Source organism: Zootermopsis nevadensis, unplaced genomic scaffold (genome assembly GCF_977971745.1).
Source record: "Zootermopsis nevadensis isolate Lab colony 2312 unplaced genomic scaffold, Znev_1.0 Znev_ptg000011l, whole genome shotgun sequence".
In the NCBI taxonomy this organism is placed as follows: Eukaryota; Metazoa; Arthropoda; class Insecta; order Blattodea; family Termopsidae; genus Zootermopsis; species Zootermopsis nevadensis.
The window spans coordinates 13,294,692-13,315,850 of NW_028259143.1; the positions used below are offsets into that span (position 1 = coordinate 13,294,692).

A 21,159-nucleotide genomic window follows, 5' to 3' on the forward strand; every position below is an offset into this window, starting at 1 on the left:
ATGCATTTTAAATGGTGCACTGTGTCTATGACCATATTCTGTGTCTATTAGTATATGTCTCCTTCTAATTTAAGATATGTTCAGCAATTAAATAATACAGTGTAAGCCAAAAGCAGCATCAAACTTATGGAATCATGAACCTATGTTAAACATAGTAAATTGCCTGGGGAATATACGTAGATTTCAACCTCAAGTTTCCCTCACATTTCTTGTTCGTGCCCAGTTCTGCTATTTCTGTCAATCCTGGTTTGGTAGGGAGCCTTCTCATGGAGATGCGAGCAGCCCACCCCATATGATTCTGATTCTGAAACATGTAAAGGACAGCCCCAAAGTCAGTGTGTTTCGTGCTGTAAGTTGAATGAAAGTTTATGATCCATCCTTTCTCATATAAAAAACATCATTGGTACTGTGTACCTCGACATGCCAGTTAACTCCCCCAAATTACCAAGAATGATCCTCACATAAATGTAGTCTTCCAACAAGATAGTGCACCAAATCACTTCCATGCAAATGTGCAAGATTTTTTGGATCTCCCATTCCCAGGTCAATGGATGGGATGACCTGTTCTAGTTTCATGGCCTCATTGCTTATGAGACATCACTTCAGTGGACTTTGACCTATGGGGGTTTATCAAGGATCATGTATGCCACCCACCATTACCAACTCATCTTTAAGAATTAAAGGACAGGATTACTATAGCGGTTGCAATAATTATATCAGACATGTTGCAGATAGCATGGGAAGAGATAGATTATTGCTGGGATAAATGCTGTATCACCGGTGGTAGCCATATTTATATGATGTGGTCAGACTGTATCCACTAAACTTAAAGTTTTTACCTATCTTACAGTGTTACTTTGTTCTTTGTCATACAAAAATAAAAAGACTGCCCAAATATAAATTAATCCCCCCCCTCCCAAAAAAAATACAGTGGTAATAATGGTAAGCTTTTGCAAGCCCTTAAAAATGTGAAACAAATTTTAACCTACTCTGTACAATTGATCGTGGCTTGTCTTGTCCTTACTCACCTTGTCTTTATTTATTTGTGAATTGGACTGGGCTGCACTGGGAAATAACTTCCTTCATCTTTTCAGTCTATAGAATGTACATTTAGATAAGTTTTGAAATGTCCATCAAGACTGTTCAGAACGTCTTCAGTGATATGATGGACATCATCACTTTTTGGGCATAATATTCTTTATTAATGTCATATGTAGAACCAATGACAGGCTGTGCTGAGACTCTTCCCTGATTAATGAGGCAATGTTTATACATTGTTCTGGAATAGCAACAGCATTATTATCTCCAGGTGCATTAGTTGACTTGCTTTTCCATCAGAATAATTTTTTTCTGAGTTGTAAGTTACTCCTATTGTAGAATAATGAAAAAATTTCTCTCAAACAATATTTATATGATTCCTATACTAATGTTTTCAGTTTTCCTTTCATTTTAACTGGTGCTGTGATGTATTGTTTGTGTGAATATTAATGTATTTGTATATTATTTTTCATTTCTTCTTTCAGATCAAGAGGTCACAAATTAGAAAGGGAATGGTGATGGTATCACCAGCAGTAAATCCTAGTGCTTGTTGGGAATTTGAAGGCGAGATCCTGGTTCTCCATCATCCAACAACAATTAGTTCTCGGTACCAAGCCATGGGTAAGTTTAATTGTTTCTAAATAATAATTCATTATTCTAAGATGTAGTACTGTGTTTGTTCTATATATTTTCTCATTTTAATCTAATTTACTTAATTTATTTTAACTATTATTACAAATCTGTTGATGTATTCAGTAGCAAGTTGCCTTTATGTATAAATGTCCTCTACACTCATGTAATTTTTTGATAATCTCCTTCTTGTTACCTTTCTGTATTTATTATTGTGTTCTTGTGCTGTATCTGTAATTGGCCTTTTGCCTGTTGATGTAGCACACTAATAACAAAGAATTAAATTGAATAATGGGATTTTTCAGGAATTAATTAATGCTGAGGGTAGTTTGGGCTACTGGGACCTTAGTTTCAAAGCTGTACATGAAATTCATATTGCTTATTATCATTTTAATTACTATTTTCATATCCTGAAAAAATTGTGTTAATATCAATTGCACATGGAATCATCATATTTTTAGTAAAGAGAGTGGAAGGGTGTTCTCTGACAAAATACATGTACAGGAAGGTTCAGTCAACAGTTATGGTGCAGTTGCTTGGCTGGTAGACAGTATGCAATGTTGACATAAGAAAAGATTGCCACTATGAGAAGATGAGTGTGATTCTTTTGTCATTTATTGTGTTTGTTCTAATAACCAGTTATGTCTAAGCCTTTTTCATGATTCTGTATAGCCATTGTGGGACACAGTACTGAAAAATTAGTGTTTTTTTTGTTCAAAATTTTATCAGAAAAAAGAAATCTTTGAAATGAGTTTATAAAATCTATTAGCAGTACCCTGAATCACTTTTACCTGGCAAGCTATATGTTTAAACTTGTGTGTTGGTCTTCAGGGCTGTAATGCTTTGTGGACTGTGGACTTGTAGGTATCATGACCCAGAAGACCAACATGAATATTTTTACCACCATGAGAACTTCAAATCTCGTATATTTTAAGGTTGTACTTGCTATGCAACAAAATTCAAGTGCTTAAAATGTTCTAAGTCAGAAACTGGAAGCGATGTAATCATACAGCAGCTAGTGTCATAATTCCAGTCATAAATAAACAACAAGTATCTGTTCATATATTCCATGAAATAGTTATTTATGCCACACATTTATAAAGTAAGAACACCAATATGTTTGCCTATTTTGAAGAAAACATGAATTAATGTTAATAATATTTCTAAGACATGGTACTAGGTCCAACAGCAAAATGAATATGAACACTATACTCCACTTGGACATATATTATTTTTCATAATATTTTTCATAATATTTTTCATAGGCAAGTTACTAGGGTAGGAGACTAGCATTATTACAAAATACACATTTGCAGTTCTTGACCTTTGGTTTTCACGGCTCATTCTCAGTGTAAAACTTTGGCTTTTGTGGATGAGTTATGTTGAATGTTGTCATACATTGCAGTTGCAATCTTCAGTGTGAATATGTGTTGGTTGGGCATTTTTGGAACTCTTATGTAGGGCAGGCAGTACAAAGCAAATGGAATATGGCATCTGTCAGAGCAAGATGCTATTCAATTGGAAGTGAGGATCTAGAAAGTGTCATTGACATTAACCCTTAAAGTACCTAGGTATTTAATTGGTTATACTATGCAGCTGCCCAGAATTTAAATACCAGCAGCTGCAGAACATTTTAATAGTTTTAACTATGTTAACAAATTTGTAACTAATGCACTTTTTATGATAAACGAATGTAATAAACTTTGTCTTTATGAGGTAAGATCATAGTATCACATAGTATAAGATCGGATCTGAAAATGACCAAACGAAAGATATGTGTGTGTGTGCGTGTTGATACATCCCATAAGTTTAACCTTGCATAGAAGATGATTGCTGCATAAATACAAGGTCTGCTGCACTGTAACATTTTAACTCACATTAATGCAAGTTCCATATAAACTGGCTGCTAGCACACCTCACGTTATTAGAAACTCCACAATGAAGGAGTAAGTAAGGAAATGAATTGCATTAATATCTCATAACAGTGTACTAGAGTTTGTACATTTGAATTTATTGGAGTGAAGTCAATATACTGTTACATGTACATTAAAAATTCTTGTACCTGTTTTTGGGAAATTTGTGTGTTGGCCTGCCAATGGGTCAGACTGTAGCCACCCTGCAACTATCTGTCATGTTGTCATAACTTATCAATTAATTCCTTTTTCAGTATGTTTTAATCACCATCAGCACTTCCTTTGTAAAATGGAAGCACAGTGTTTTCCTTCCTCATGCTTTACTGTGCCTTGTTTATTTACATTTTTGCTCTCTTCTCTTACGTATCAGATTGAAGCATAGTATCACCATGCAGTGTTCTGAATGTAATAGAGACCTCTTCTCTTTCAGTACACTGTGGCAGTATCCGTCAAACAGCATCCATTCTGTCCATGTCACAAGAATGTCTGCGCACAGGGGACAAAGCACTTGTTCACTTCCGCTTCATCAAACATCCTGAATACATCAAGGCAGGCCAAAGAATGGTAACACAATATTGTGGGAAGTTATACTAAGCTTATTTTAGACAGGCAGCAAAATTACATGGAACCTAATAAATTATGTCTACAATAGTGCACACATGCATTATGAGGGTGTCACTGGTCAGACCACATGAGGAAACATGTACAAAATACAGCAGGAAAAGGAGGCTTTGTTTTAAAATAACATTTTGAAATACTCTTTCATTTCCGCCATTTAACCTCTTTTCACATTGTACGAGGCGCGTCCCAAAAGTAAGTTTCCCACTCGTCCCACAGCTAGCAAACCTTATATTGCGCGAAGCGACTGTGCGTACGTGATAGAGCAATGACGTAGCATGGCGCATGCACTAACGGTACTTCCCGCGTTCTCACAGTAGCATCGTTGCAGCTGTTGAAGATGGAGGTTCTTATTCCAGCTCCCGCCGACTGTGAAGTGCGGTCAGTGATAACGCTAGGCCACACACGGCTCGACGGACAGCAAGTCTCCTGCAGGAGTTCAGCTGGGAGGTGTTTAATCATTCACCCTACAGCCCGGACCTCGCTCCCAGTGATTTCCACCTTTTCCTACACCTCAAGAAATTCCTGTCCGGTCAGCGTCAGCGTTTTGAGAATGACAGAGAGGCGGAGATGGTTGTCACACAGTGGTTCCAATCCCAGGCGGCAGACTTCTACGACACAGGTATTCAAACGTTGGTCCCACGGTATGACAAATGTCTCAATTCCGGTGGCGAATATGTTGAAAAATAGCTGGACACTTGCTGTATCTGTTGCAATAAATATTTCCATGAAATTGTGTTTTGTTTCTGTAAACGGCCCCAGGGAAACTTACTTTGTGGACGAGCCTCGTATAAGTAATGAAATTTCTGTATATTGATATCAAGACTTTCAGATATGTGGTTCAGTTGTTGCATTCTCCTTTAGTTCAGATTTTACTACAAAGTTATCTGTGATCTGTAAAACACTTGTGACTGTCTGTAACCATCCCACAGGGACATTTCTGTCCAGACCCTCTGACGACTATTCAGAGCTTATATTCCCTTGATTTTACCCACCCAGTTGTCTTAGAGCGATGCAATCTCTAAAATGGATTTCAGAATAACATTAGCATGTGTTCTTGTCCATAGATTTACACAGCTCAAGTTCACTGAATAATAACTTCAGCTTACAGGTGAGAGCCACATCACATGCTTGGTGTTAACCATCCTTTTGGCAAATATTACACTTACCATTTTCAAGGTCAATGAGCAGCCACCAGACACAGCATCGACTTTAACAGAATAACGTCATTTCCAACATTAAGAGCTACTGTCCCTGCATAATTGGGGAGGCAATAGAGATATCCAAACATTCAGGCGATTTTAACTGCGAAGATAGCTACAAGCTAAGAGAAACCTGGCTACATCCGTTTACCCCCAAATGATCAACCTGCCTGGTCCCTCAAAAGGGCAGGTCCACTTTCACCTTTCCCAACCATATAGATAATGAAAAGCTGCCACTCCCATCCACTTAATCACTGCAAATCCTTTCCATCGTGGTCACCAAGACCTCCTCACCATCGCCTCCGAATTTTCCTGTCACCTCCTTTCCTCAACCATATGCTCCTCTCCTATTAGATAGCAGCAAGCTCCTCTACTCCACCAATCAGCACCAGCGAATTCATCTCACACCTACTGCCTGCCCTATATAAGGCCTTCTGAAATGACCTCACCTCATCCACCTTGAAAAAGGCAACTCCATTGTTTTCCAAAACGTTGGTTAACACCAAATATCCAATATCACCCAAAAGTCGAAGTCATATTTGGCTTGGATATCAGATTTTGTAGGTACAGGTTGCAATGAGGCTGCAGCAAGGCTTCATCAGCATATTTTTGCCAGTTGGCAATGGAAGTGTTACTACACCCATGGTAATTAGTTGTGAGAAGTAACACAAGTGGTACTCTCATAGGAATTTTATTCCATCATCCACTGTGATGAGGTCAGGGTGACTTACCTGTGAGTTGGCCACACCAATCTCGCATACAGCTGTCTTCTCTTTATGAACCTACCCCTCTGTATGCTCCACGTAATGTGTAACTCATTGGAAGACATCTTGTTAGACTGCACAAGGTATACTGTAATGTGTGAGAGGTTTGCCTGCCACACACCATCAGTGATAGGCTGGGTGATGAACCTGGTATTTTAACATGAGTTTTATCCTTGTACATTTTGTAACTCTGTTAGGTGAACTTCTTACCATACTGTGAATGTGTGTTGTGACTAGTTAAAAGCTGGAAACAACCATAGCAATTGACATGTCAATGAAGCTAATACAACTACCACCACTGCCTCCAATGTGAATGTCAGTGCCACTGATAGTACTACTACTACGACTATAAGACATGCTACAATGTCATTCATTGAGTGTACACACTGTGTTTATAGATGTAGATTGGTCTGCACCTTCCATTCAGCACACAAGCCAACCTTCTTGCCGCCTGATAATGAAATGTCATTGCAAATGAAATATCCAGCATCTTTTCCTGTCAGTGAATATGACTGCAGTGACTCAAAATGTTGGTGTTCAGGTTGTTTCTGCCTGAGATGATTAGTTCTGTGTCACAGTGATTCTTGACCTGCAGGTGCCGTGCCGATCAGGTGCCTGTGATCTGTCATGCTCCATGTTAAATGTTGTACTGCAGTGGCTAGCATATCTGCTTCATATTTCAGAGTTCCTGGTTTTGATGTTTGGTCTAGAGACAGGCTATCATGATTGATTTCTTTTATGGTTTCCCTTGTCCCTCCAAAGTCTTCTGGGACAATAGTTTAAAATTAGCCACTATCCTTTTATTCAGAGTCATGAAATGCACAGGCATGAGGCATCAAGACAGTGTACTAGCCACTTCACATGCAATGTCTTTTGTACAGGTTTTCCGTGAGGGACGCACTAAAGCAGTAGGCAATATCCTGCGCCTCATACCGCAGGCCAGTCCGGGCGCTCAGGCATCACGGTCAAAACCAAATAAGATGCAGTCTAAGCAGAACAACAGCTGTGTACAACAGGCTCAACAGATCCTTCCACATGCACTTCCTCAAACTGTGCAGCAGGTAAGAAGGGTATGTGACACAGTTACACTCTGGAATATATAGACTGGAGAGCAATGAAAAATTTCCTGACAGCACAGTAACATCATCTCAGATCCATACATGCACATGCATGTGTGCACATACAGACACTCACTCTCTCTCTATCTATCTATCTCTGTGTGTGCGGTTCCCCCCACCCTTACTCTCCCACTAAATGTATGGGAGGGGTCAACTCATGTTTGTTTGGCTTCTGGACGTGGTTACAGTGAACTTATACTTGCAGTATTTCTTGGTTCAGGAACAATACAGTAGGAAGACTAATTCATAAGAAGTTCACTCACAGTCTTGTGGAGTCCCTAGTGCATGAAAAAATGTTATTAGTGACAGAATGCACAAGGATGATCAAGGTAGACCATGCAGTGACCAGCCCGAAGAAAGACTATATGGTGAACCCCACTTCATTGAGAGAAAGGGAAAAGGGTCTAGTGCAAGCATGTCAAACTCGCGGCCGCATGCGGCCCACAACAAATATTTTTGCGGCCCAGCCAATATAACGGTATGTAAGAAACGTTTTAATAAAAATTTCGTAACTTAATTTTTACAATATCCTGTTATACATAATTATTAATAACGAACTACAATGTTCGCCAATGACTGATTACTATAATTGTGTTGCATCCATTTCCCATATGCCTTACGAACATGTGTGACCAAGTTAAAGCATTCAAATGTAAGCTAGTTCTTTGGGAAAAGCAGTTGAAAAATGAAGATTTAACGCACTTTCCGACATGCAACATGAACAAATCAAGTTTAGGTGAAACTGCATCCTATCAAAAATACGCAGAAAAAATTTTAAGCCTTAGAACTGAATTTGAAACAAGGTTTGCAGATTTTAAATTTTTGGAAGACAAGTTTTCTTTGTTTTCTTCGATTTTTTCAATAAATATAGAATCAGTACCTAATCAAATGCAAATGGAGGTAATTGAGATCCAGTGCGGTTTAGATTTGAAGGCAAAATTCGGTGAAGTTGGCGTGCCTGGATTTTACAAATATTTACCTGCCAGGTTTGAAAATACTCGAAAATTCGCATATGAAATTATTTCCATGTTTGGAAGTACTTGAGCAGTTATTTACAATTATGAAAGGAAATAAGTCTCCTGTCAGATCCAGAATTACTGACATTCACCTTGGGTCAGTTTTGAGAGTAATTGCTGCGAACAAGATTTCCCCCGAAGTAGGAAAGATAGTAGCAGAGAAGAGATGCCAAGTGTCAGGAAGAAAACATTAATTTTATCGTTGTTCTTGTTCTTTTTTTATACTATACTTTTCGAAATAAACCTAAGTTTCTATGAAAATTGAAGTTTTTTTTTTGTGGGCCACACAAACTTAAACCTTGTTTATTTGGCCCGTGTTAGCCTTTGAGTTTGACATGCTTGGTCTAGTGCCTTTGTTGTGTGCAAGCAAACAAATTGTGGAAAGAGGCAATATATTATTGCAAGACTTCCAGTAAATAGCTAGTTTTACACACAGATAAGTGCTTTGAACTGTACTACGCAGTAAAAGGCTTCTGAAGAATTTATGGAAAGTTGCTTTTGTAAATGTATAGCACGGTTTGTGCCAGTAGTAGCATAGTATGTACCTTTTACTACATTGTCTTTTGACCATAATAAAATGAGCACTAATTGTGCTTACTTGTGAGTAAACAATGATAAATGTATCAGTAATAAATTTCAGTATGTAGTAGGTGGAGTTTGTTTTTGCAGTTTATGGGGAATGTGCAATCATTTTCAGTTTGTAGTGAGTACAGTGATTTGAGTGGGTACCTTGTCGCCATGGCATGGCACATTCTCAGGTTGTGAATGGAAGAAAACCCTGCATATGTGGAGGGTATATTGCATATGCAGTCACAGACAGCTGACAAGGGGCAGTCCTCCAGCTTGGGGGTTGGACAAGGGGCTGAAAACTCCTTACCATGAAATCAAGCATGCCATGAAATATTAACCAGGGTCTCAGAATAGGGACCATTCACAGTCTTTTTTGAACATAATAATGAACCTTCGGGGTCTGTAAAATTATAAATTTCTTGATCAGTGGATGTAACTTTTAACTTCTCAAGAACTCTGCTCGATGCAGTACATTAGTTATGAATGCAGTGAGAGACATGTTTTTGCAATTGAAAATTTAAGTTAAAATTTGTTCATTTATAACAGTTTTTTTATTCTTCTTTGTGCTTCACTATCATTACTTATGTTGTAGTTTTGCTACTTTTGAACAGTTCTATGCATCTTCTATAATAATGATAATAATTTTTACAAAAATATTATGCTTACAGACAAAAATAGTTGATTGGAAAGGGTTAATGTAAGCTGTATGTTTATGTTGAGTCCTGAGTACATATTCTGACACTTTCTGGTATATTTTATGTGGACTGCTTGGCCAGGGTGGAGCGGCGTCTGGAAGTTGGTCAAGTCTGGAGTGGACATCATAATGGACGTAAGCGCAGGCCACTGTTCCTGCCGCAGTTTCGAGTTTGTTTTTACCTGTTGTTCAGATTCAATATGTTGATTGTTAGGTTTCAGTGTGGTTCAGATGTGTCCAAGTGCGACAAATCTGGTGATTGAGTCAGCGCCTATTTTTCAGTAGTACAGTCCTCAGTTGGCAATCAATGGAAGATCGGCCCTTGTATTGTGATTGCAAGTGGTGCATGATTTGAGTTAACATGTTTATACAGTTTATAAATATAGATATACAATTTTGATTTTTTTTCTTAATTATTTACAAAGAGAGAGTTTGACTGTGCAGTGTGATTAAGTCTTCGGAGTACAAACATTAAGGCCAATGACAGATGTAAGATCACAAAGAATGCCTTTCTAAAGTTTGTATACTCCAAATTATAATACACCTTTCCATTCTTGTATTTTGAAACTGAAATCCAGCTGTGGCTATGCTTCCTGATCAGTGAAATGAATGGGAAGTGAAAAATCAATTACATACTGATTACTTAATGACACAGAATTTTATGCATTTGTTTTAGCTATCACCAGTAGGGAATCCTGATGCTGATTCCCCATTTGAAGTGACAACAGGTAAACGTGAGAACATGCCTCAGCGTTCAGGACATAAGACTCGTGGACGAAGGGGCGGGCGTGGCCGCTCCAGTGTGAACAGCAACAGTGGCAGTGCAGTTTCAAAACAGCCTCTTTCAGAACAGAATCCTGTAGCCACAGCACGTAGTAACAGTAAGGTGTAAGTGCACTGTACTGTGGCTGAGTAAGTGCAGGAGAAATGAATAACATCACTAAATGGTAAATTTTCCTTTGGTGTATATTTTTAATGAATTACGTGATTTTAACTGAAGAACATTTTAATTCTCAACACAGTTATCCTGCTATGTCATTTTAAGGGTGTTCTGAATATGTAATTACATATTATCTACTTTCTTTGTCGAGTAATTTCCTTTGGGCGACGACTTTTATTGTGTGCTGGTTTGCTGATATTCTAGAGAACATGAACATCTCAGTCTTCAAAGTGAAGTCCAAATAGTATTCAGTGGCACTGTTGCATTCTGTATAGTTTGGTAGCGGAATTCTCAGACCAGTCCACTACATCATAGTATTCATCACCCAAAAATTAAAATGAGATTAGCTTTGAACTGCAGTGAAATCCTGAAGACTCCTACAGATACCAGAACAGTATACAGGTGTAAGACATTGTTAGGAACTGTCAACTGTGAAGTCTGCTGATTCAGGTTTTTGTTGCTATACATATATTTTAAGGAGGAAAACAAATTGTTAGTAGTAGAAAGAAATTTTTGGAGATGGTCATCAACATTATCAAGGAAAGACTATAGAATTGGTTTATAAAATTCTACTTCAGATAATGTAAAAATGAAACAAGTAATATGGCATAGACATATTCAAAGAATGGCAGATAGCAGGTGGCCTACAGAAGTACTGGAATGTATGACAGGAAGGCAAGTGTAAGAAGGAAGGAATCTGGGAATCAGCAGCAAAGAGGAGTGGAAGGAGGATACAGAAAAATGGCAGTTGAGATTTAGAAGACGTTAGTGATACAAATAAAGCAATACACATGTAAATGCACATATTCTGCTGCTGTTGGAGCAGAGCTTGCAGTGTGCACATTGCAGGTGATAGGAATGATTTGACATAAGAACGTAATCTATATTTTTCATCACTTCCATCTTCTCACTTCCCATGCAGATAAATTTGAGACTTAGTAATGGTTCTTTGTAACAAGGACTTGATAACATAGAAGTGTGTTAATTTACTGAGGATTGGCCAATCCTACCTCTTCCTAATGGTCATTATATAACCCTTTGCCCTTCCTAATGTGTGAATGCATCTCATATTACTGATTGGTGGTGAAAGCCAAGGCCTTGTCCTCGTGGTTTTCTTGCTCATATTGATAAGATGTTTGGGTCGAGCTCCATTAGTCAGGCAGTAAGACAGAGGTCATAGATTGAAATATGATAACAGTTAAATTGATTTGGTCACTCCACCACTTTCATAGAGAATGATGTAGAAATGGGTTTCTACTCTGAAGCACAGTCAGTCTGAAATGGTTTGTGATCTGTTTATGACCTTAGATGGCTCTTCAGTAATATGAAAAATGTCACTTTCACCTAAACATTATGAGAACTGTGATGGTCTTTGTAAAGTACTAGTTTTATACAAATTGAGTATGTTCAGAAAGCTTAGAATGAGGATTGTGACTTGGCAGCAGACAAAAAAAAGATTGTTTAAGGGGTGATTTGCTTTTAAACAGAAAATTCGAGGAAAGCCAATCAAGTGGGAGATTAAAGGATCAGGTATAGGAAACGTAAAAATTAATTTTTTGGTGGTGGGGGAGGGGGGAGTGAGAGCAAGTTACTCTTGATGCATGTGAAGACTGTGTTAGAAAGTATCCTCACATATTTGAACTCCTCATCTACAAAAATGATAAAGATTAACTGACTTCATGGAGCAGTCTTTCTTCAGAAGCTAACGGTCATTTAGCTAATAAAATATGGAACCTGAAAGTGTATTCCCATGTTCGCAGAAGCTTGCCTGCCACCGGTTACTGCCCTGAGCCACATGAAACCAGTCCACAATGCAACTCACTTAATGGAGCATAGTTCTTGAAAGCTGATACTCAGCTAGTCAATAAATTCTGTACATCTTATTGAACCCATGTGTTCACAACAGCCTCCCCCACCCAAATTGATCACCATGCTAAGCCATATTAATCTGACCCACACCCTCTCCAGCTATTTCTGTCTGATCCATTTTATTATCATTATTATCCCATCTATGCCTCAGTTTTCTGAGTGGTCTTCTCCCTGCAGACTTTCCAACCAAAATGTGTTACACATTTCTCATCTTGTAAGATTTGAGGTTTTCACAGTGGTGAGTATGAAGGTTTCTGTCTTCTGGGTTGCGCTGTGTAATCTGGTCGATGTTTACCAATGTTTCAGAGGTCATACTGCCTCTGTCATCAAGGCAATTCATTGCCCTGATGACAGAAACCTTCATTTCTCATCTTCTCCATGCCCTACCCATTTCATAGTCCTTGATTTGATCAGCCTAATATTTGTTAAAATTACAAATTATAGAGCTCTTCACAAGCAGTTTTCTTCATCCCTCTTAGGGTCAAATACTATCCTGAGCACCCTGTACTGAAGCATGTTGAGTCTGTGTTCTTTAATGTGAGAAACCAAGTTTCACACTCACAAAACAACAAAATACTTGTTTCTAGATAGCAGAAAAGAAGACAAAAGTTTCTCTACAGCATGGACAAGCATTCCTCAAATGTAGTATGCTCTTCATTTCTTCATGAATATAATTTTGATTTTTTACCATATTTCCCAAGTATGTGACCTTTGCCACATTTTACCGTAAAATAATTTTGTTATATAGTCTGGTGAAAATACATGAGCATATACATAGTTTTCTCTTAATTTATTTCTGAACCAACTTCCTTACCAGCATCTAATAGAGCTTCTGTGTTTTCCTTTCTGATACTTATGGTTTCTTCCAGTACCACTTGTTTTCTTGGACATTCCTCATGGTATATTCAAAAGTACAGTTGAAGAGTAATTATTTTAAGCCATCTCCTTGAAGATGACTGTCTTCTGGGATGTTGCGCCTAGATAGATATTGACTGACATTTCAGAGGAGCTTACTGCCTCCATCATCGAGGCAGTTTAAACATTCCAGAAGACAGCCATCTTCATGATAACCAGAAATTTCAACCTTCTTATTTCAGATCATTCTAAATAGGAAATTCATCAGACAAATGTTTATCTATACAGACCTTACTATATGTTTCATTTAAACACCTTTTTAATTAGCCTAACTAGTTAACAAAATTCATGAGAATCTGGTATACTACTGCTGTCTGTAAATAGGTATTATACAGTCTTGTTGTACTACTACTTTTTTCCAGTGTCTAAAATGCAGAATATCTGATCACTAGTCAGTTTTATCAAAATCAGAACTGATTATCCCCAGTAATTTTGTCTTTGTATGGAATTTACCTTGATAAAAAATGCTGGATGATATTTTGTATGTAGTTGATGACAGTGATATTCCTCCATAATTAATATTGGCAGTTTTGTTGCCATTCTTATACATAGGTACAATAATAAATTCCTTCTACTGCTGTGACAGTTTTTTGTAATTCCAAATAAAATTAATAAGTTTGTTGACATCGGAACATAACGTTTTACCTCTTGTGTGATCATATCAGCCAGAAATTTGGTCAGTAACTGGTAATTTGTATCTTTTCATATTTCCAATAGCAGTCTCATAAAATACTTCAATATAAACCATTTTCACAACACTTCCATTTCTACTACTCATACTGTATTTTTCCTGCCATCACTGAATTTGTCTGCTACTCCCAGCCCTCATTTTCAACATTTTTGTTTTAAAAACATTCACACAACTCTGAAATTAACACTCATCAAATGACCAAAAAAAGTCATTCTTTTGTAAAACCTGGAAGATAACAGATGACAGACTGCAACTATTCTGATTGCAATGATAGAAACACACACTGGAGCACCTGCTGTATCATAACCCATCCCCACTTTTTGGTGACACTTCTGTGCAAACGTTTGGTTTACATGTTCCTAACATTCATAGTTTTTTAGGGAGCAAAATTGCATAGACTTGTGGTTTCAAGGGAATTTTATTGGGCGATTGTATGTACTACATGCTACTTTGATAGTGACAGGACAGAATATTAGATAACTATATGTTGGTCACAGACAATGTTTGCTGTTTTTGTTTTTGTTTTATCTGCCATTCAGGAAGGCTACATTCACATTGAAACTTAAGGAATTAAAGTTATTATACAGATTGAAAAAACTTGATTTAACATAACAAATTTGGTTATGGTAACTTCTAGTGAGTAGGAGCTGTACCTCCACTCACTAGATGTTACCACTGCTACGGACTGGGCGACCGGGTTCGATCCTCGATGGGGGCAGAGGATTTTTCTCTATCCTCTGCGCTCAGACCGGCTCTGGGGCCCACCCAGCCTCCTATCCAGTGGGTACCGGGGTCCTTTCCTGGGGGTAAAGCACGGCCAGGGCGTGATGCTGACCACTCACCCCCATCTATTGCTAAGGTCAAGAAAGAGTAGGAGCTATACCTCCACTCCCCTCAAGCGCCTGCATGGCGTGTAGTGGGATAGCTTTACTTTACTTTAACTTCTAGTGACAGTATGGATGAAATGATATGTTGTCAGCCTAAAGTCTTAAAGCAGTGTGTGTCATGGCTTCTCAGCAGGAAATCGTCTTACCTTGAAATCTCCCCACTTTCATTTACAAATTTTTTAATTCTGAATGATGATTGGTCCTCAAATTCCATAAGTTGTATTTAGCTGCCAGGTCAGATATGAACAGAGGAACCATATTGGGTCCCACTACAGCATCTCATTATACAAAATCATCTACAAAATCTCATTATAGTAACCTGGTCTCAAGAAATACCTGCCCATGTGATGAAATATTAATTCAGCCAATGCCTCACAATCACATATGCAATATCATTTCTGTTTCATGGTGGCATCTCCTACTAATTATGTTGTTATTAACTTTCCCCAATTTGAAGAGGTGTTCCCCTTAAGTGGCATTTCCCTATTAATAGTCCTGTCACTTGTCTTTCAAGGGATTAACTCTTACTTCATAACATGAAACAGTACAGACCTCTGTCATGTGGGTACAGCAGTAAATTGATATGAATTATATTTTTTTACCCTTTTCAAACCAAGCCTGGGACTTGAAAATCAACATCTGTGACTGGCTATGGATACAAATGGGCATGTAAGCTGACTTCCTGTGGTACATCCCACTGGGATTTGAACCTGGTCTGCAGTATGAAATCAGCAAGGAGCTTGGCTAGTTATACTGTGACAAAAACAAACTTGTAGGTGGTATCACTCCTTACTTTCAGTCTGTTGTGCAGCTGTGTGATTGTTATCAAGGTAGTGATAGCTTTTAGGAATTTGTACAGTAGTTACCAGATACACAAACATAAATATAATTTCCCATCTGCTTATATTAATACATAAGTTAATATTTTATTACTAAATTAGTTCTTTATCAGAATATTGCATGCCTAACAATGCTTTCAGCATGTCGGTGGTTGACCTTCACTAATGTAGTGTACATTTTGCCTAAGTGTTGATGTTATCTCTAATAGTTCCCCAAATTCTATTGATTCCACTTTATAATCCAAGTTTTCCAAAGCTGAAATCTGTTTGCTTCTTTACATTAAATCTCTCCATTCAAAATTCTGCATTACCAACAGTCTCTCCTTAACTCTGGCAACCACAAAACAAGTGCTGATTAATATCACAATCAGCCCCTCCAAAAAATCACACAAAAGTATACTTTATGGTCATGGCATACCTATGAAGGTGTGAGCAGTCTCTCTTTCCATCAGAAGTACAAGTTTATTTTGAATTTTTTGGCGAGATAAAATTTTTGTTTTAACCCAGTTATCATTGCATCTAAGTGGTCACTTTAGTTGCTGCCAGCTGCTAACTCCACATTTCCCTGGGTTTTCAGTTGGGCAGTCAGATCTGCTCCTAGGGACATACAGGCCACAGGTAATGAGGACAATTGAACAGTGTAGGTGATTTCTCTGACTTAACATGACATACAACAGATGGTACATTGGTAGGAAGAAATTAAATTAATGCAATTTATTGCAGCATCAATGTTACACAGGAACACTTCTAAAGACATACTGATATATTTATATATGTGGAAACAACTTGATTTTGTTTCAACATTTGTTCCTTTGTTATACAACCACAGATGATTTAACACCTTCGGAAATATCAGTGAATGATAAGACTTTCAATATTGAAATACTTATAGATTGCTTATAGTTACTGTTATAATTTTAACAAAATTTGGAAATAAGTAAAATGCATTGCCAGCACATCTTTTCACCTGAACATAATCTCTTGAGTGTGGCATTTATACTCCTATATTTTAAGTACTAGATTCCTCCTCCTTTTATGCACAAGTTTGAATCTTTGCACCTTATAGGGGTTGACATGCCATTTTTCATTTGCTGGAGAAATCTAAGTGACTCTGAAAGGCACCAAATTCTATTGGTCAGTTCACATTAAAAACATTTGGCTGCAAGATACCAAGTTGTAACCAATGTTGTGATGAAGACAATGGTATTGGCCTAGGATTTGAGTGGGCAAAACATGATTATTAACTTCCAAGTTGGGGCCTAACCATTTGACAGTGAAGAATTTAAACTGACCACTACTGTTCACAAATGAACCCCTGTAGATTCAAGTTCCAAGGGTCTGATCCTTGGAAGAAGACACATTTTTTCTATTCCAAATTAATTCTGGAGAGAAAACTAAATTGAGGAAATTCATCATGTGCTCGCCTGGCTTTGAAGTCAGGATATACTTTGTCATTACTCTTGCTACTGTTTTCAGTATGAGCCGGGATAGCTCAGTCAGTATAGTGACTAGCTATGGGCTGGACGACCGGGGTTCGATCCCTGATGGGGGCAGAGGATTTTTCCTCTAGCCTCTGCGTCCAGACCGGCTCTGGGGCCCACCCAGCCTCCTCTACAATGGGTACCGGGGTCCTTTCCCGGGGGTAAAGCCAGGCGGGGCGTGATGCTGACCACTCACCCCCATCTAGTGCCGAGGTCAAGGAAGAGAGGAGCTATAACCTCCACTCACCCCAAACGCCTACATGGCATATAGTGGGACAAACTTTACGTTTACTTTTTTACTGTTTTCAGTAAACCTGACATACACAGACAGACTCCTACCATTCCAAGTTCCAAATTTCATGTCTATTTCTCCAAAGAATCCATATAAGTCTGAAGCCCAGCATCACATTTCATAAGATGCTGGTATTTTATGGTGAAGTGTTGTTTGTGCCTCACCAACATACAAGCTGGAGGGCTACCCTATGTAGGTTGTCCACAACTTCGTAATCAGTATAAACTGATGATGGTCCTTTTTGAAAAAAAAAAAACATTCTTCATTCACTATGAAAGTGGAAATAAGTAATACCATGCAAAGATTATGTAAGTTTAGGAGATTTTTTGAACTAATGTTCACATTGGTCCACTAAATGAATTCTATTTCATTGATATCTTATCATATTGTAATAATTTATTGTGTGATTGTTTTTCTTCATAGTTCTTTCTTGAAATTTTTTCACAATTTTTTGTTCTGGTCTTAACTATTTTATAGTTTTGCTTCATTGTTTGTTGTAATGCAGTAGTGTAGTAATGTTGATATCACCTAGCCATAAGATTGAACTATAATTTTTAGGTCATTTCATTTCTTATTTGTTAGAATTGATCTTGCTTTTTGCAGTTTATTTACCTTGACTAGAACTATTGTTCTTTGTCTGGGAATTGGAACTAGCTCCTTGCAATTAACCAAACACATTAGATCTTACACCTTTGCTTGATGACAGAACCAGAGCATTTTCAAAATATTGTGTTTTGGTCAACAATACAGGATGAAGGAAAATGTCAAGGAATATATATCAAATTTCTGCGTGCTGGGCAACCAGAGCTGGAGAAAATATTGACCAAGATAAAACTGAAAAGACAATATAGAAAATTGTAACATGGATGTTTGAGGTTTTCACAGTGGTGATGATGATGATGACCTGAGTTTTAGCACCATGTAGTCTCATCAGTTGATGCCAATGTTTCTCTGTAGACTTACTAGTAGATGCCAAAGTTTCAGAGAAACATGTTGTCTCCATCTGAAGCTGAAGATGAGGCAGCACATTTCTCCAAAATGCTGGCATCTGCTGATGAGTCTACATGGTGCCAAAACCCAAGAGAATGTCATCATCAAATGGATGCTGTTTCCATAGAAAGACATTATAAACAACCAGTTCAAGTCCTAAGAGTTATGTCATGGTGACCTGTAAAACCAGAAAGGTAAGGAAAGAAATTGACATCCTTTGCCCAAAGCTATCATGAACGAAGCAAGAAGCATGGAAGGTGCTGATTTCCAATACTTGTTACTTAAAATTTAATACCCCCCTCCCCCCCCCCCCGAAAAAAAAAAATTGCACCAAGCACTATCCATCCATCCAATGGCCTGAGTCTGGGCCTTGGCCTCCTCCCATGTGGGAGGTTTCCTAGGCTTTGAAGTGTGCATCTGTGAGTAGTGCCTCTGCACAATTTCTACTTAATCCCGATTTGTCTGCTAGAGCCATCTAGTAGAGAATCAGGAGAGACATGGGTGGGAAATGGCCGCTGAATTTTGCTTGCTTGTAAGGTTCTTTTACATGTCATAAATCTACGACATGTGACCACCCCTTTCCCTCTGAAGGAAGTTGTGCTATGGATTTTTATCACCTTAAAAATCCATTGACCACAGCCAGGTTTGAATCCACGAACTGTCTGGTGGTGAGCACACTAACCACTAGTTCACTGAGGGTGACAGCACTAAGCACTAGTGTTTTAAATGAAATAAGCAGAAGGTCTGGATACCATTTTACAAAATCATAGATCTTACTGGTTTAAACCTGGACAGTAGAGGAACAGGGAACATTTAGTATCATTTTACACCTTTACAAGCTTGTTTTTACTAGAATGTTCATCATCAACACAATCACCACTTCATACTCATCTGGATCTGCCACGTCTCTGTTTTCACAACACTTGTTTTATCCCACTTCTAGGTTTATGAATTTCTTCGTTTAAGGCATATTTTTCCATGAAATTAACCACTTACAGCCAGTTCGAATTTCAAATAATTTATCAGACATTTTCATGTTGCCAGCAACAACATAAATTTAGTGTCTTCATAGTAGCTTGAATTGGATAAATACTACACATCAATGAGTGTAGGTTGCTTGAAGAGTAGTTTGGTTGAATAGCCATTAATAAATGCCCAGTATTTTCTTTAGTCCCTTTGGATTTCACTCTTTCCCTATAAAATTTATTGCGCATTTCTGTTTAGTCTGTACGATAACAGAGTTTCATTGTATAAAAGAAAGTTCTGGTACTTTCTTCATATTGTTGGGCCTGCCAGTTGTTTTACAAAGGTAAGCTGATTCAATCCTTCGAGGCCGGAGATGCTGGCATTGAAAAGTTACACAATATGTCTGCTGTTTTGTTCGTAACGAAAGTATAGCACTCACTGGAAAGAACCACGCAATAACTAGGATACTGAAGGACATACCATACCTAAATTCTCAATTGGAGTTCATCAGTGTGACCCTCTCTGTACCCTTCCATCCAATACTGCCACCACATATACAGCTCAAATAATATTACACCGCCCCATGAAGATGAAATTATACATGTAAGCAGATGATATGGTCGTATCAAATTCAAAAGGAGTTCCAAGAAACTTTTAGTGATCTCCACAACTGCTAACATGAAATGTTTTATAATCAACAAAAAAGAAAACAGCATGATATTTAGGAAAGTAGAAAAACTTGCATACCCGATTTCAGTAGCTGTTTAGGTGTGAGGCTAAAGAATGTAAACTCTTTTCGATACCTCTGTGTAACTGTGCATACAGCTGACAAGACCTTCAAGCAACATGTTATTGAGAGGCCATTGTTACCTCAGGGCCATGCACTATATAGAAAACTTAAGGATACTGACCTTAGGGACTGACATGTGGCCTGGATCAGATCTGAAATTACTTGATGGTAAACGACATTGTGATACTTGAGAACATGAAGGCGATGTGCTTCCTGAGGGTACTCTATTAAGGTTTGCATTGCTCTAGCTTGCTTACACCATGGAAATCACAAATGGCAATGGACCCCTTCCTAAACAAAAAGCTGAGAAACCAATTATTGCCACCATCTGCAGACGCTTTCAAGACAGCTAACTAAGAGGTGACAAAATGGACGAATATATAGTGGCCGATTGTGGTGGGAGTTCTATTGTACTGAAGCCATAATCAGTTGGGAATGAACGAAATTGAACTACCTGCTGCGCCTGGCCGCCCACGGTTTTCACCATAGGATCTGCTGGAAGAGCAAATACCTGCAATGAGTGCTAATAGTTCACTCAAGTTCGTTCCAATGGAGGAGTCATTCACAATGCCGTTCTATAGTTTCTCAGGTCCACTCTAGGATACATTATGTACTCTGGTGACATCACTTGTAATTATTAGCAAAATTTACAAGTGTTAAGTCTTCTCTGTGGAACAGAATTTTATATAAAGTTGTATTTGTAAATTGTAGTTTATAGTTCCTACTTTTGTGGAATATACACTAGGCACATCCAGACCAGCTCTGGGGCCCACCCAGCCTCCAACCCAATGCGTACCGGGGTCCCTTCCTGGGGGTAAAGCGCAGCCGGGGCGTGATGCTTACCACTAACCCCCATCTGGTGCCGAGGTCAAGAAAGAGTAGGAACTATACCTACATGGCACATAGTGGGGCAGCTTTACTTTACTGTATGATCCT

The 21,159-nt window shown here is 38.2% G+C and overlaps 1 protein-coding gene and 1 long non-coding RNA gene across 5 annotated transcripts in view; one reads left to right on the forward strand and one right to left on the reverse strand.

Annotated features, from left to right (window-relative positions):
• Positions 1-13,870, forward strand: part of GTPBP1 (GTP-binding protein 1) — a 39,078-nt gene extending 25,208 nt beyond the window's left edge. The window contains exons 11-14 of one of the 2 annotated variants that reach the window (XM_087347394.1): positions 1,524-1,659; positions 4,012-4,145; positions 7,047-7,235; positions 10,240-13,870. In XM_087347394.1, coding sequence (XP_087203520.1) covers positions 1,524-1,659; positions 4,012-4,145; positions 7,047-7,235; positions 10,240-10,455 — 675 coding nt within the window. In that variant the 3' untranslated portion in view covers positions 10,456-13,870. The remainder of the gene's footprint in view (positions 1-1,523; positions 1,660-4,011; positions 4,146-7,046; positions 7,236-10,239) is intronic. The other variant, XM_087347395.1, reaches the window with a different exon arrangement.
• Positions 13,871-14,025: 155 nt separating this feature from the next.
• Positions 14,026-21,110, reverse strand: LOC110836370 (uncharacterized). 3 transcript variants are annotated; one of them, XR_002545276.2, is made up of 3 exons: positions 20,345-21,110; positions 17,525-17,714; positions 14,026-16,301 (listed from the first exon to the last, which is right to left on the reverse strand). It is a non-coding gene; the product is annotated as an uncharacterized LOC110836370 (long non-coding RNA). The 3 variants fall into 3 exon arrangements; XR_015534800.1 differs by having other exon boundaries at positions 17,525-18,005; XR_002545274.2 differs by lacking the exon at positions 20,345-21,110 and having other exon boundaries at positions 17,525-18,768.
• Between the last annotated feature and the right edge of the window lie 49 nt (positions 21,111-21,159).